The sequence below is a fragment of the Cryptotermes secundus genome, unplaced genomic scaffold (genome assembly GCF_002891405.2).
Source record: "Cryptotermes secundus unplaced genomic scaffold, Csec_1.0 scaffold1651, whole genome shotgun sequence".
NCBI classification, from domain to species: Eukaryota; Metazoa; Arthropoda; class Insecta; order Blattodea; family Kalotermitidae; genus Cryptotermes; species Cryptotermes secundus.
Window position 1 is genome coordinate 853,013 of NW_019743001.1, and position 17,596 is coordinate 870,608.

General features: G+C 38.7%; 1 protein-coding gene across 1 annotated transcript in view; it reads right to left on the reverse strand.

The window, feature by feature from the left end:
• Positions 1 to 14,251, reverse strand: part of LOC111873684 (maternal embryonic leucine zipper kinase) — an 82,824-nt gene extending 68,573 nt beyond the window's left edge. Inside the window, exons 1-9 of the mRNA XM_023868611.2 lie at positions 13,815 to 14,251; positions 12,789 to 12,947; positions 10,376 to 10,526; positions 9,265 to 9,528; positions 7,804 to 7,910; positions 6,497 to 6,664; positions 4,601 to 4,798; positions 2,394 to 2,535; positions 1,401 to 1,535 (exon numbers count right to left, since the gene is read on the reverse strand). Coding sequence (XP_023724379.1) covers positions 1,401 to 1,535; positions 2,394 to 2,535; positions 4,601 to 4,798; positions 6,497 to 6,664; positions 7,804 to 7,910; positions 9,265 to 9,528; positions 10,376 to 10,526; positions 12,789 to 12,932 — 1,309 coding nt within the window. The 5' untranslated portion in view covers positions 12,933 to 12,947; positions 13,815 to 14,251. The remainder of the gene's footprint in view (positions 1 to 1,400; positions 1,536 to 2,393; positions 2,536 to 4,600; positions 4,799 to 6,496; positions 6,665 to 7,803; positions 7,911 to 9,264; positions 9,529 to 10,375; positions 10,527 to 12,788; positions 12,948 to 13,814) is intronic.
• Positions 14,252 to 17,596: the final 3,345 nt, after the last annotated feature.

The window sequence follows — 17,596 nt, forward strand, 5'->3', positions numbered from 1 at the left end:
TAGTAGTAGTATACTTTATACTTAATTTTTTTTAATTAAAATATAGAAGAGGTGTTTAATTATTTGGGGTCCCCCTTAATCATCATTACTTTCTTGGTTTCCTTCATAAAGACATACATATTGGGTATCGAAATCGCAGCCACTCTTGGCACTGAATGTACATACTTGCTATATCATATAAACAAAATTAAATCACTAGTTTCATTGTTATCAAACTCTGAATGTACAGGTAGTTACTATAGGATTCTGAAGATGGTTTATAACACACAGAGATATTGGGTTTTCGGACTTTATCCATCGTCCTGGTTTTAAGATAACTAAAAAAACACGACGTTTCGGAAACTGGATCTGTTTCTGTCCTCAGGTGAGGGAAAACACCTATTCTGTTGGGCCCTTAGAAAGAGCTAGCCTCAATCACTGTCCAGTGGAATGAAGAGTGGCAGGGTAAACTGAAATACTTGGAGAAAACCTGCCCCAGCATCACTTTGTCCACCACAAATCCCACTTAATGAGACGCGGGATTGAGCCTGGGCCGCCGCGGTGAGAAGCCAGCGTCTAACTGCTTGAGCTATGGCACGGCGACATTTGTGGTGACTAATTAGTAATCACTCATTATGACACACCTGCTGGAAACAGTCCTTGTTTATGCCATGGTTTTCCATATGCACTGTGTTAAGAATCTGATGGCTCAGTGATTTTTGTCACTATAATAGAGTGCTCATTATAAGCCATATATGTTCTACTGCAATTTCACTGTAGTCCACTAGAAACTTCTCTTTATTTTTTGAGGATATGTTTGGTATATAACCACGTATTATAAACAAAATGCTGTAAACTAACATGTAAAAAATGTGAACACAAGATTATAAAAATAAAAAGTTGCTTCCTGTACACAGGAACTATTTAATAAGTTTTATACAAGTGTGCAAAAAACATTTTCCCTCTATTTAATCTTTCAAAATTGTTCAGATCACAATGTTCTGGAATGTGATGGCATGCAGTCAGGTACACAGGAAGAAACATTTAGAAGAACTTGCTCCCTCCATACTCCTCTATCCATCAGGTTCTTCTGAAACATCGGTACCCATCTACGTAACTACATGGCATCACATTTCAGAAAACCATAAACTGAACACCAAGAGCAACGTGAACCTCAAATCCTATATTTCAAAACTGTAAACTATAGTGCACATTACATTCAGAAGTGCATTTGGTTCAGGTAAAATGTATGTCAGTCCAGGATGGAAGGCACAGAACTCATTACATAAAAGGATTAATACTCAGCTTTCTTAAATTATTTGAGTCTGTGCCCATAGATAGAGAAATGCAACATTTTGTCACTGGACACAACACTCAGTTTCCTGGATCTTGTGAAAATGTTTGCAAACAGCTGTACTCACCAGGAGAAGCAGCGTCATCAAGGCCTGGGCTCCTGAACCGCTTGACAGACCTCCGATTAGGCACAGCACCCCTCGTGTCCCCCTTATTTTCTTTTCCCTCCATTGGTTTCTTTACTCGGATTACAGGATTACGTTCTGAAATAAAATATTTTATTCCTAATTTACATTTAAAATTATTCATAACCAAGGTCACACAGCATAAAGGTCTAAGGAATAACACACTCCAAAAACAGATAAATGAAAACTCACTTCTACATCTCAAAATAATGAAGGTGATTGTGACTCCAGAAAGTCTCTGACTGGTGATCAGAAAGTGCACCAATCCACCTCTGAAAATCTCCTCCAAAACTCATATGACCCACACTGAAAGCGTCCTATTTCACCCCATCCCAAGAAAATACAACAGGTATACTCGCGAGTGAAAGCAAGGCTGCTTGTTTTCTTTCAACCATCAAGGCATTGTGCATTATGAATTCACTCCTGAAGGTCAGACAATTAATGAAGATATTTATCTGGCGGTTCTGAGACATCTGTGGGATGTGGTACGAAGAAAATGACCTCAAATGTGGACTGAGGGAAGCTGGCTTCTCCATTATGACAATGCACCTGATCACATAGCACTGTCAATTAGAAAATTCTTGGCAAAACATTCAAATCCTACCCTTCCGCAACCTCCCTGTTCACCTGACCACTCCTCTCCAGCTTTTTCTATTCCCTAAACTGAGAATTACCCTTAAAGGAAGATGATTTCAGATAGTGGAAGACGTTACTAAAGTGACGAATTACTTCAAGGTGATATCACAAACATCCTACAAACAATGCTTCCAAAAGCGGAAAAGTTACACTGCTGCGCAAGGGAACTATTTTGAAGGGGCTAATATCCCCTAGGTCAAGAAAAACATTATTTATAGACAAATTTTTGGAACTATCTGAACACGCTTCATTCTTTTGTTACAAGATTTACAAAACTAAGAGGCTATATCTCAGACTCACCATATTTGTCAGGTGTCGATTCCCTTCCACTCAAAACTAAATACATTTCATTTGTTTTGTTTCGTGATGGCAATGGCGATGAATCTTCCAGCCTATTTATTCCATTCAAAGCAGTATCCAGTTTATGCACCCTTGGAACAGTCTGCACAAAATGAAGAGATAAAACTTAAATTAGTCTTCGACACTTTACTCTTCAGGTTGGATCCAAGTTTAACTGTGGACGGGTCGTAACGCATTGACTACTCCACTCTGTATTCTAGTGTTAATAAATAAATTAAAGAGAGTCTGTCAGTAATGAAACAATTGTTTGTTCACCAATTAACACTTAATACAACATATTTTGGCCATAGATGGACATCTTCAGGGGTCTTAGTGCATCCAAACTGTTACACTGCTCAGATATGCACTAAAACCACACATTGCAGTCCATGTAAAAATAACATAAATAATTAAAATTAAAAAAATTATGTTAATTTTAAGTGGACTGCAACACGCGGTTTTGGTACACGGAGCAGTATAACAGTTTGGATGCATTAAGACACCTGAAGATGTCCATCTATGGCCAAAGCATGTTTTGTTAGGTTTTAAATGGTGAATAAACATTGGTTGCATTATTGGCGGACTGTGAATATATAGATGGTTAATTAAAGATTTGCAACAGGATGCTGAAATACAGAATTAGAAATTAAAGAGAGATTATTCGAGGTAAAAATCTAATAAGTAAAAATATGTGCACATCACATTATTAGAGCAAATGGCTGCAGACACAACAAAATGTAACAACTCAAGTTCAATTACCAATGATGACCATGTAAATATACAGGACTGTCATAATTTCTGGGGCCCCTTCCTGCTCAGAACAGTCGTTCACTCACCTGAAGAATGCACCCATAATGCAATACTTGGTAAATCTAAAGGGTCATAAATGTAAAAAGGATAAAATTGTGCCTACTTACTTACTTACTTACTCATGGAGCTGAGCCCTTCTGGAAGAGCCGCCAATTTTGCAGCTACTCAAGAATTTCCCAGCTTTTTATGGAACCTGAAGGTTCATTACCCTGCTCACAACAGCCCTCCACTGGTCCCTGTCCTGAGCCAGATCTATCCAATCCATACCATCCCATCCTACCTCTCTAAGATTCATTCTAATATTCTCCACCCACCTACGCCTTGGTCTTCAATGTGGTCTCTTTCCTTCTGGCTTTCCCACCAATATCCTATACACATTCCTCATCTCCCCCATTCGTGCTACATGCCCTGCCCACCTCATCCTCCTTGACTTGATCATTCTAATTATACTTGGAGAAGAGTACAAGTTAAAATTGTGCCTATGCTTAACTAATTAAGTACTATGCCATGAAGGTGTATGTGGGAGTGGATGTACAGATCCACATCTAAAGGGTCATATACACATGAAATACAAGTCATATTTAACATCCCTTCAAATGAATTTGACAGCATGTACCATTTCATAATAATTCAGTCACTATGATGACTGTGAAGAAAGCCATCTTCTGGGATGTGGCACTATGTAGATATTGTGTTAACCGACGTTTCGGAGGAAAGTATCGCCTCCATCTTCAGGGTAGAAGAAAAAAAGAAAATCAGTGAGCGAGGAACCACCTCGCAGATTTCCTCTTTTTCTTCTACCCTGAAGATGAAAGCAATACGTTCCTCCGACCGTCGGTTATAGCAAGTGTCACATAACTTCGAACAGGGCCAAGAGCGCCAAGAGTAACCTTGAATGCGCAGAAGAAAATTTTCAGACAAGGGGGTGGGTTGCGGGAATGCAGGAATGTGTGGCCTTATTCGAAGTTACGTGTCTCTAAAACAATGTTTACATGACGCCACATCCCAGGTGACGGTTTTCTTCATACTCACCACCGTGAAAACCTCAAATCTTACACTAAGATGACTGACTACAAACTGGTTGACCTGGGTTCAATTAATGGTAAAGGCAAGGAGTCCTCTCTTCAACATCACATCCAGAGTAGCTGTACCTCACTCATTCTGCCAACCAAGCAACATCAGAGGGTTTCTCCAAGAAGCAAAGTGGCTGGAATGAGAAGCTGACTACTCACATGCATCTCGCGTTGAATGCATGGAATTTTACCTCAGTGCCCCTCTGCACATTCATGGCTTAATGATTAGACAGAGGGACAATTTTAACTAATCTTCACTATCTCAAATAAATAATATGCACTCACCATCCTTGATCTGCAGGGCTGATGAGCTGATGCAACAAGCCTAACAGGCAATCCTTGTTTCTTCCTGCTCATTAAGAGGAGATATGTTGCAGTATCATAGTCATACTTCCAAGATCTAAGCCGTGACCACAGGTCCTTTGCAGACATCCCATAGAATTGTGACATCACATTCAGACATTCCTCATCCTTCACGTGTAACTAAAACACAAAAACACTTCTTCAGCAAGTTTCTATGGCAAAGATGAAATTTGTTTTCTTTTGTCACTTCCAGCATTTTCTTTCACCCAGCTTCAGTTTGAATTACATCTTTAGTTGGCAGGAATTTCCAAAACAGGATTAAGACCAATCTTTAGAGGAACACAAATGAAATCTAGCTGAAACAGTAAAAACAATTTCAATTTCATACACAGCAACTCCTTATCTTTCTGTTTCTAAGTTCACTTAATGTAGATGCAGTTCTAGAGATGCCTGTACCGAACAGAAAATGGACCACTTAGCCTACACATCACCCTAATATTTGATCATGAATAAAGTAAAGTGAAGCTATCCCTGTACCAGGTCGTGAAGGCCCATAGGATTGTGAGACGTTGAGGTTCCCACATTATCTAAACAATCGGCTCATATATGGCGGTAAAGTTGTCAGCCTTACATGCCAGCTGCGCTTTACTCCCCAGGAAAATTATTTAATTAATTCCTGGTATTCATTTCTGTTAGAGGCTGAGTGAACCCCAGGGCCATAGTGTGGCTGGAAGGATTAGGTCAATTGAAAAAGATCCAATGACCTCATCGGGTCTTGAGCCCGCGACCTTCCGGCTTGTAGCATAGCCCCTCAACCAACTACGCTACCGCGTGCCATTTGGTCACGAATACAGATTATAAACTCCTCAGTACATACTCTGTTCATTCATGATCTAGGTCTCTAAAGTGGCTTCTCCCACTCAGGTTCTCTGAGTAATACTGAATACTGCACTAAAGTGTTGATTGAATTCTATTGGTTTAAGATAGAGTTAAGAAGCGGGCTCCTGTGAAAAAGGTTATGAACCCTTTGAATTCCATAAAAACATTAAATTTCTTGACAAACGGAAAGTGCGTCACCTTCTGAGGGTCTCTGTTTCATTCAGTTACAGTAACTAATATAAACTGAAGAGGTTTTTGAGCTTAGTAACTTGATGAATATATGTACAATAAAGGTAAATATATGGAGGTCCATAGGGTTCTGAGACATTTAGGGTCCTACATTATCTAGACAGTGGGCCCACAGTTGGTGGTAAGGTTATCAGCCTTACGCACCAGCCGCCCTTTATCCCCCAGGAAGATTCCTGGTACTCATTTCTGTTTGAGGCTAAATCAACCCTAGGGCCATAGTGTGGCTGAAAGGTTTAGATCAATTGAAAAAATCCACCTCATCGGGATTTAAACCTGCGACCTTCCAGCTCATAGCATAGTGCCTCAACAAACTACGCTGCCATGTGCCCCCTTATATGTACAATTCTCTGTCTAAATAAAGAATATGCAGTCACACTGTGTTCTACCAACTGACATGCTGCATGTGCTGAGATGGCTCAAATTTGAAATTGTACGTAACAAGTGAACCCTATATATATTACCATGAAAAATGTTTCAAACCATGATTGTAATCTAAAAAATTCTGTACCTTATGTCATGCACCAATTTTAGTATAATTAAATTGTGATAAAACCTGGCTTCAAGAAAATTTGGGCTTATGTTGATCAGGTACACACCGAAAATCAAGTCTGCACAATTTTACTGTAAATTCTGAACATTAATTTGTATCAAAATTCACCAAATAGTTTTAAAGATGACCAACATCACTCCCCCATAACATGTTTAATTAATAATTAACAGCAGCAAGAAACACATACGTATTTCACTTACATCACAAACACTATCTTTACTGACTGGACTGTCATACCCCAGCATCACCCATGGATGAGACACTAGTCTATCAACAGTGATACGCTTTTTGGGATCGGTCTGCAACATGGATCTTATCAGTCTCTTACTACCAGCAGACAGCCACTCTGGTTCATTGTATTTTCCACTCTGAAATGTCAATATGTCAATTTATAATTCTCAGAAGCAACTGCATTACTTTTACAACACTTCTTTCATAATTTATGTAATAACACTTTATGAACTACATACATTATATAGCAACAATTTAAGAGGACAAGTGTAAGAAAGGAAATGCAAAGAATCTGGAAGGAGGAGGTTGCAACGTAGTTTAGTGTAATATTCTAAATTTTTCTTGGATAAACTGGAAAAAAACCATGAAAATCCTGTCAGGATAGCCATCCAAGAATATGTTTTTAACACTTGTAAGAGGAAAAACAAAGGCACAATAGATCACTGTGGTCGCGGTTCAAGGGCCAAGAAGGCCCACTCCTTATGCATTCAAGAGGAAAGACAACCTGAACGGTTGGAGGAATTTGAAATGGAAGGGAAAAGTAGTTGAAGGACGACGACAACAATGCCATCAATTGCAATAATGACAATGATAATAATAAGTTTTTCATTTTATCACCATTGTTTTTCTGAGGTTTGGTTGCTTCACAAAAGCAGATTCAGAACTTACAATCACCTTGTTCGGCCTGTCATATTTCACCACAGCCCTATTAATGATTCCTCCTTTTCAGGGTTCTTATCAGGACATCTGAGCTACACTGAAAGTGCCAGGGACTGAGTCCCCACTGTACTTGAACATGAAACTATAGGGAAAATGCCCAAGAGGAAGACCTAGTTAAGATGGGAACAGGTTAGAAAAGTTGTCACAAAGAAGGAAGAAAGAACATGAGAAGAAACTGAGAAGCAGCTTTTGGAAGACAAAGACAGATGGGTAGGCTTGGCTGCTAAATGACACACATGAAGTGGAAACAAGTGGAGGAGGGGGGAGGAGAACAAGAAGATATGAATACTTACAATTTCTAAGTGGCAAACCTCTAGATTATCTGAGGATGCCATTTAAATTACAGAAGTTACGAAGCACAAAATGAGATGGGTAGATGATGAGTAGAAAGTAGGTAAGGATTCAGAAGGAAGCGGCCTTTTTTATGGACTCAGGAAAACCATAACACCTCAGTCACAATAACTGGTGGCCTGGACAATATTTAAACCAGAATGGAAATCTAAACACCTTAAAAAAAGATGTTTACTAAACACTGAATCAGATAAATGAAACTCACCACGATTTTCCGATAGAGACTGTCAATGTTATCATCATCAAATGGCAAGTGGCCACACAGTAATGCATACAGCAAAACCCCCATACTCCAGATATCAACTTCAGAACCTAAAAAGATCAAGTGCAATTTGTTATGACATTTTCTGACAAGGACATGAAAGCCAGACAGTATGTTTCGGCTCATACTACTGATTTCAGTGCAAAGTATTCTGATAATGTTATAGGAGAGACATGAGAATATGTGGACACAAGCAAGAGAAAGTAACACAACAACCCACAAAATTACGTGCTCGTGAGGTCTATAATTTGTACTCTTTGCTTAATATTAGAGTGATTAAACCAATCAGTAAAGATGGGAGAGACATGCGAAAATTATAAATTTATGTAAAAAGAGAAGACCTTAGCACAAATAACAGGATAATACCGCACGCAATGGCGTAGTTGGCTGAGGCACTATGCTACAAGCTGGAAAGTCACAGGTTTGAGTCAAGATGAGGTGGATTTTTTTTTTTAATTTGCCTAATCCTTGCAGCCTCGTTATGGCCCTGGGGTCAACTCAGCCTCTAATACAAATGAGTACCAGGAATCTTCCTCGGGGGGTAAAGGGTGACTAGAGTGTAAGGCTTGCGTTACCACCATCTGTGAGCCGATTTTCTAGAGAAAATGTGGGAGCCTCGACCTCTCACAACCCTATGGGCCTTCATGACCTGTTACAGGAATACCTTTTTACCAAAATAGATTTTACAGAAACATGACATGAAGCTGAAAACTGAGATGGACACAACTCACTCAGTGCAGGGTCCAATGATAGGCCTTTCTGAACAAGAAAATAGAATTTGTGTTCCTAAGCACACACAATTTTGTGACCAGTGTCAAAACTCAGTATGTTCTTGTTGACATTCATCTTCATCTGATGAAATCTAATTAGCCTGATAACTTGGGTGAATGTTAACTAATATTGATGTTCATAAGAATCAGGCAGATTAATTAGAAGTTTATAAAAACCAGAGCCTTTATTTGTTTGCCAGCAACAACAATGTACCAGTCTTGATAAAGATATAATTTATATGATACGCTTAACTGTATTTAAATCTCTGCATGAGAACCAACTTATTTCATGCATACAAACATACCAAAGACAATATGACATAAAATTTATTGTGAATTAACCTAAAATTCACTTGCAAGCCCTAATCTAGTGATACTGCTTGAAATGATAGATGAATTATAATTTTCACCACTTAACTGATGTGATTCCAAACATTTTAAAAGAGATGTTCTTGGAAATCAGAACATTGCAAAACTAATAATACAGAAAGATAACACTCAGCGGATTTAAGGGAAGATTTTAAGAAGGTGAACGAATGGAACTGGCTCGGAATTATGCATAAGTGCTGAACTTTTGGTCTAAATTAGAGAATCAGTTACTTAGATGAAAAAAAAGTTGCTTGCTTAGACATACCTAGGTATCTCTTTCCTACTACTAGCTCAGGTGCTGCGTACGTAGGCGAACCGCATGATGTTGAGAGATGACAGTCCATTCCTCCTGTAGGCTTAGCACAAAGACCAAAGTCTATAAGCTTCACAACCTGATCCTTGTCTAACAACACATTCTCAGGTTTCAGGTCTCTGTGTGCATATCCTATACTGTGCAGATACGCAACGGCAGACACAATCTGTCGGAAAAAAGATCTTGATTCCCCCTCACTCAGTCTATTTCTTTCAACTGTAAAAAAAAAAAGAGTGAACAATGTTACAGAAATTCTAAATGACAATTTTTACAGGATGTACAAAAGGTGGGAAAAAATTCCAATATCACCTGTCTTAAGCCACTCCATATTACAATCTGACAAAGTTTTGCTTAAGTGTACATAAATTTCATGGATCTTTACCAAAACTGTTCTTTAAAGTTTTGTATGCCTCACTAGCAGATAAGAAAGTAATGTTCCAAAGCTAACCACGCCATAACAATGCATCAGAGCTTGTTTGAGTTAAATTACCTCTATATTTCATGTCCTGTACCATTCATTTGTGTGATGACCTGATCTTGAGAAAATTTATGACATAAAGAAGGGGTTGTATTACATTGCTACAGACCAAAGTAAATTTTCTTGAAGATATTATCATGCTGATGATAACATACCTCATCAAAAATCCATTATAGAGAATTGTGATGTAATGCATGTACTGTATTAAGTGAAAGTATTTACAACACCCGCAACCAAACAGGGAACACACAACACGAGACATGATATACACTGAGAGTAAGAGGAACGACTCCCATAGTGGTGGAACTATGCGTGGTGTTAGAATTGGGACAGATAAGATAAATAATCTTAACAAGTTTTTAGTGCATAAATATTTATTATAATTGACGAACATTTTAAATACTTTTTAAATTTTACAATGACGTAATGGCAAGCAATGAAATAGGTTAACGTAAATGGAGCACCTGATGATGGCACTATAGAGCTGAAACTTGTGAAATAACAAGTGAAACTGAGTGCACTAAAAGACGGACACTACATACATATCATGGACGAAAGTATTTGTATATGAAGAAAGTAGCATACCTATGTGGTCAAACAACTCTCCCCCTGAACAGTATTCCAACACCATAAAGAAATGTGTACTAGTTTCAATCAACTGGAACAGCCTGCATATATGTTGATGATTCAAATTCATTAATGCCTTCATCTCTAGCTCCACCCTGGGTAAATCATCCTGAAAAATATCAAAATATAGAACACATGCTACTCACAAGAAACTAATATGGAGGTTATTTAACACTGCTGTACATGATCATATGTTAGCATCAAGAATATGATGCTGATCCCATCATTGGTCATTGAAGTGTGTGGAAGTGGGCAGTGCTGCCAACATTACATGATGCCTTTAGGGTCAAACTGAGTATGGTGATTTCACGATCTACGGACAACAGGAGGGCACTGCTCAGCCCAGTCCAATACAGACAGAGAAAAGAGAAATGGGAACAAAACAGCTCCTTCAATGGCCACCAAGCCCACTAAAAACCATCAACCATGGTGTTCCCAAGCAGCCATCCTTCCTAGTGCTCACCAGGCACAACAATACTTCATCTGCTCTACTGTGGGGTGAGTGGCAAGCAAGGTGGCAAAGTTAACCCCATTGGTTCAGGGTAGGTTGTGATCGTAATGGGAACTTTGGTGAAGTAAAGTTTATAAAGTAATTTTTAGTCACAATACATGGAACCAAGATTTGTGATAAACCAATTCTTAACATACATAACCACTATATATAAATAATCACATTAATTCCTGTCATGCACAACTACTCACCAAATAACTCACTCACACTTCATTGTGTATAACTGAGTTTTATTGGATTAGAATACGATGTCGCCACATGTTTCGGCTCATAGAGCCATCCTCAGGCGATACAATTAGCAACTCTTATTACCATTAAGTTGTGAATTATATATGGATCCATATATTACTCTTACCTGGTGTGTTACAAAATAAAGTGAAATGAAAAAATATATGATGGGATTCGTTCACTTTTCTAATCGCCTTTATATACACAACTTATATACTGGAGTTCTTATACTGGACCTAAAATTAGTTTAGAATCACACGTGAAATGTTTAAAATTTATTAAGAGTATTCAAATTAATAACATATTAAGATATTAAAATATTGTGCTATTAAAACCTACTGAAATACTATTATTCTTGATACACACTTTTAGTTAATATAGTATATTAAATGTTAAAATCAAGTTAAATATGTTGTTCACACTGTTCGTCATGCTAGTCCATATTTATTGTTTATTGTGGTTAATATCTTGATCTTAGCACTGTACGATGTATATACCATGCACCTATCTGGAACTGTTTACAATACACTGATGCTGGATTCCCGTTGGCTCCATTTGCTTCTTAAGCACGTTTTGGTGTTTCCTTCTTGGGGCAGCTATGAAGTTCACGTTCTGACGTTCCACTAATTTCCAGCTAAATTCCATCGTGTTTCTTAATACGCATCCTTCCACGATCTGATTCTAATTTTGTTGATAGATTCATAGTTTATTGCTCAGAGCTAAGCTAGTGCATTCACATCTGTCACTTGTCAAGTCTTGACTCAAGCCAAGAATTTTTTCCTTTGTCTATTGTCCGTTCCTGCTTAAAATAAATGCAGACTTATGAGACCACCATGATGTCTGTGTGTTTGCTTGCCACCCATTTCAACTACTAACACAAATGACTGATTTTCATGAAATTTGGTATGAGCATTATGCCAATCAAGGCCACCAGAAACTCACACTTTAATTTCCTACAACTGGCAACAATATAATGACTGCACAAAACTGGCACAAAAATATGGTGACGCAGAACTTCAACGTTACATCCAACAAATTTATTGTAGATGAAGCTGTGCTTAAGCAAAAAGTTTTTCTAGGAAAGAATAAATAATATTATGATTAAACATTAATAGAAATCTGTAATATAGAGTGATTAAAATTGCAAGCAATACAATATCTTCTAACTCAACCAGGATTCATTCATATGACCATCTGCATACAAGACCAATATGCCAATCCACAATATAAACTGAATTTTGTTACTGGGTTACAAACATAAACTACCATTACATTAACAGGATAAGATTGGTTGGGCTAGAAGTCAGTATAATACTAAAGCAGTCTTCATGAGTTCTCCCCAGAACTTGTTTGCTCACCAAATTACCGAAATATACTTGGAAGATTCTCATCAAAGAAAGGTTTGTGGTTCTCATGGAAGTACTTCAGAGACTGCAGTTCCTGTTATGTAAAATATGTAGTTTGGTAGACAGGTAACAACCTGCCTCCTCCTTCTTCAGGGAAAGTAAAGTGTCTCTTCTACTCACTGCCACACTCCAATGCACAGGTGGTTTCCTATTACATATATAAAAATCATTTGTATCAAGAGATGGCTATACAGGAATGTTAATAAAAGACCAGCAGCATACTTACACCCAGATGTGTCTTGTCCATTATTTTTATTGCCACTTTCTCTCCTGTTAACGTGTGTGTTGCCAACTTCACTTTCGCAAATCCACCACAACCAATAGTTTTTTCAATTTCATAATCACCTTTAAGAACTGCATAGCGAACCATTGTGCCAGCTTAGAACTGCAAAAAGAGGTAAAAGTAAAAGGTAGAACTATCCATGTAAAAGGCCATGAAGGCCCATATGGTTGTGAGATGGTGAGGCTCCCATATTTTCTCTAGACAATCAGCTCACAGATGGCGGTGAGGTTGTCAGCCTTATGTGCCAGCCACCCTTTATCCCCCCCATGAAGAGTTGTGGTACTCATTTCTGTTAGGGGGTCTGTCAACCCCAGAGCCATAGTGCAGCTGGAAGGATTAGGTAAATTGAAAAAAAAAAAAAAAAATCCACCCCATCCAGACTCAAATCCACAACCTTCCAGATTGTAGCATAGTGCCTCAACCAACTACGATACCGCATGCCCCAACTGCAAAAAGAACCATATGCAATTACCCTGCACAGAAGCACACCTTCATGCTAATCAGAAACAGTTAATAAAAGGACTATCACGAAAAATTTTATTAACCCCACAAACTATTCATATTCAAATCTCACTTAAAGGGTCCCAGAAATGAAAGAGCAAGGAAAGCAAGATTGAAATAAGCACAGTATTAAGGAAATACGAAATGCATACAAAATATTGGTCATAAAGTTTCATCAGAAGAGATCACTTGATATATCTGGTCACAGATTGGAAAATAATATTCAAATTATCATACAGAAATAGGATGAAAGGATATGAACTAGACTGAACTGGCTCAGGATGTATCAGCTGATACTCTATAATGTTGTGGCATGTAGACCCAACCATATATAAAAAAACACAATATAAATACGTTTAGTCCTAGATACCACAATGATCAAGGATCTCTCAACCCTTCCACTTCCAATGATACTACAGGGAACAAAGAAAGTATGTAATGCTAGGTTAAAAAGTAACTGATTCTCACTGCTATGTAAAGTAGATTAAACATCCAAAATTATCTTGCAAAAAGCTTGTTTATAACACTCGGAACAATGACATGAATATAGTAGTTAAGGGAATGGTCATGTTCTTCTCAGCCACACAATGGCCATACAAATATTGCCTTAGTAGAATACACTATCTTCATGTGTTCTTACGTATACAAAATAAATGATTTCATACAGTCTTCTGTTGAATTTTAACACCTACACTAATCCAATAACCAAACACTATTTCAATCATATGCAATACGAAATCCACCTATATTGCTATCCGGTATTCCTGGCGTCAAATATAAATTACTGTAAGGCTATCCAACCCGCTTTGTCTATTCTAAACACACAACATGATAAATCTAAAACAAAAGCGAACTGAATGTTTATCAAGTAACGACAAACACACTTCAAATTAAAACCGTCCCGCCGACGGTTGACACAAATACAGAGACGTTAAAAAGAAAAATATCACACTAGTCGCTCTATCAATAAGTTATTAATGTTGTAAAATTAGTCATAAATAATGGGAAATTAGAATTTTATATTACTTTCTAGACGCATATACATATAAAACAATTCATGTTAGAAAATATCACAAGAGTTCATCAATAAGAATATAATGTTAATATCTCCATCGAGTTTCGTATCTTTCCATCCATAATCATCGTTGTGTGTGAGAGAACTTTCACGCCATCTGATGCTATATTTCGGTACCCGCATGCTATCGGGCAGTGTTTCTCAACCGTCGGGCCGCGGGCCGATATTAGGCCCTCGTCTTCTATATAAAAAAAAATTACTGGGCCACGGTCTCACAAAGGTTGAGAACCACTGCTTTAGGCCATTTAGACTGTGGAGGTGTGTCATGTCATGTTGTGGTTTGCAGGCAGTTCCCAGTGCTTCGCGAGAATATGCACCTTCCCGCTTCAAGGTAGCAGTGAAACGTAAAGATAACCTAGCAGGTTCTTCCAAAATATGACTAACCACCCACCTGATTACACGGTCTCATAACCGAGAACACAATTTAAACCATCATTGCTGCAAAAGCAGGAAATCTCATGTGAATTAATAACTCTGTTGATATGAGGAGGCAAAACGAGTGTTTTTGTCTCCACAAGTAAATACTCAATGCAACGTTTGCAATGTTGCTTCATGACTATTGTGATACAATCTCTCTCACTCACTCCATGGTGTTGAGCCCTTCATAAGAAGCCACCAGTCATCCAGCTGGCCAAGAACTTCACAATTGTTCACAGGAGACGTCCATTGGTTCCCATCCTGAGCCAGGACAATCCAGTCCATACTTCCCATTCTATCTCACTAAGATCCATTTTACTGTAATACTATCCTCCCATTTACATCTAGTTGTCCTAGTGGTCTCCTCCTGGCTTTCCATCCAAAATCCTATCTGCATTCCTGTTTTCCCCATACACATATGTTATACATGACCTTCCTTGATGTTATGATTTTGAGTGTGGTACCATGAAGCTTAGCCCTTCTTGAGAAGCCGCCAGTCACACAGCTTCTCAAGTACTTCCCAGCATTTTACAGAACCCAAAAGTTCATTACCATGTTCACAAGAGCCTTCCACTTGTCCCTATCCTGAGCCAGATCAATCTAGTCCATACTACACCATCCTATCTCTCCAAGATCTATTTATATAATATCCACCCACCTACATATTGTTCTTCCTTGTGGTCTCTTTCCTTCTGGCTTTCCCACCACTATCCTACATGTATTCCTCATCTCCCCCATTCATGCCCATCTCATCCTCCTTGACTTGATCATTCTTGCCAAACAAAACTATCACTAAACAGACTGACTAACTAAACCATATGATCAGAAATAGTCTAACTTACATCCATACAGACTTCACGTAGCATAATTAAAAAAACAGCTATAACTCAATAAATCAGCCAACATCACAGCATGAACCACAAATCTCAGTCATACATCAAATACAATTTGAATTTTTTCTGGTAACTCAGAAGTGTCACATTTTTATGTCATTCTACACAGGCAAAACAAATCTGTATTATCTGGAAGTGTTTTCACTAAAATTTTATGATAATAGGAGTTACTGAAATTATTTGCTCTGTTCCATATCGATCCATATCAAATGAACTGTGAAGATTTTTCTGAACATGTCATTATGAGGCGGGGTTGAATACCTCCATTGTGACCCTGCAAGTCATAGGAGGCGACAAAAAGGGAAGTCTCAAATCTGAGACAGTAAAATATAGTCGCCAGTACCAAGGGACTCGGACCCAACAGAGACTGCGCTGGCAAGGGACAGCAGCATAAACAACAGACAGACACATCCTCTCATCAGAGAGGGTGCCCACAGAAACAAGACCGTAACTGTCAAACCGTAATAAATATCAGGTCATGAGCTCCAGATGAGGCTCGGAACCAAGACTTAGTGATTGACCGTCAGTTGCAATGTGACTTTGACTTGTGACAATGGTACATTAGTAAAAACACTATGTTCTGAACATTATCCAGAAATATAAAATTTGTGATAATATAAAAGATTATCTAAACTTTTTTCCAGATAGTTTCCTATATGGGCTACATTTAACAGTTTATAAGGAAAGTGATTTATTATTATGTGGAATCTGTAGTGTGATTAGCTTTGCAATAGTATAACTGAAGAGCATACAGTAGCATAGCTGGTTGAGGCACTATGCTACGAGCCAGGTCGCAGGTTCAAGTCCTGATGAGGTGGATTCTTTCAATTTACGTAATCCTTGCGGCCGCACTATGGCTCTGGGGTCACCTCAGCCTCTAAAGACAAATGAGTACTAGAATCTACCTGGGGTGTAAAGGGTGGTCAATGAGTAAGGCTGACAAACTTACTGCCATCTGTGAGCTGACGGTCTAGACAAAATCTGGAAGCCTCGACATCTCGTAATCCTATGGGCCTTCACAGCCTGTTACAGATATAGCTTTCTACCTTTTATAATACACCTGTATCTCCAGTTAGTTCAAAACTTCAGTGGAAAAGCATTATAATCCTGCATTATCATACTACATGTCACTATCACTCATCTTGCTACAAACATCAAACCTGCCATTTTACTTTCCCCCACCATTATCTTACTTTCTCTCTCATACTAGCCAAGGGCCATTGTGAAGTAACACAACAGCATCTAGCAGAAACTCTTTAAGTTACTCGGTTTGATAAAACCAACACATTTCTTTTGTGGGTTATTTTAAGACACTGTCATTGTTGAGACAATGTAGCATTGAATGGTAGAATTGATGGGCTCATTGAAGACAGCTTATATTTGAACCTAGCACAACCTGCATGACAGTGTTGTTGTTGTTGTTGTTGGAGAGGGTGGGTTTCCCCATGCACTTAGCCCAACTGTTGGTCCATTGTGCGTCCATCCTATGATATTCTACCAGTCTCTATTCCCTACCGGTACTGGTGCGTGCCATCAGTCCCGACTCAGCCAGCGAGTTCGGCCTCTACTGGCTCAGCGGTATCTCGATGCTTCCCCATCTACCAGAGGCGTTAGAGACTACTGTTGGGTGGGAAATGTCCTGAATTTGGCTCAGAGGTCCCCTTCGGACACGAGGTACTTTTATGTGCCGTAAAGCTACGACACAGGACCCACAGCTTAAAGTCTTTCCCGGAGGACTTGTTCCCTGAATTTTTCCGCCCTTAAAAATTCCACGACCTCCGCCGGGTTTGAACCCGCATACCTTGAGTCACGAGGTGGGCACGTTACCCCTAGACTACGGAGGCCGCTGAATGACAGTGTTACTC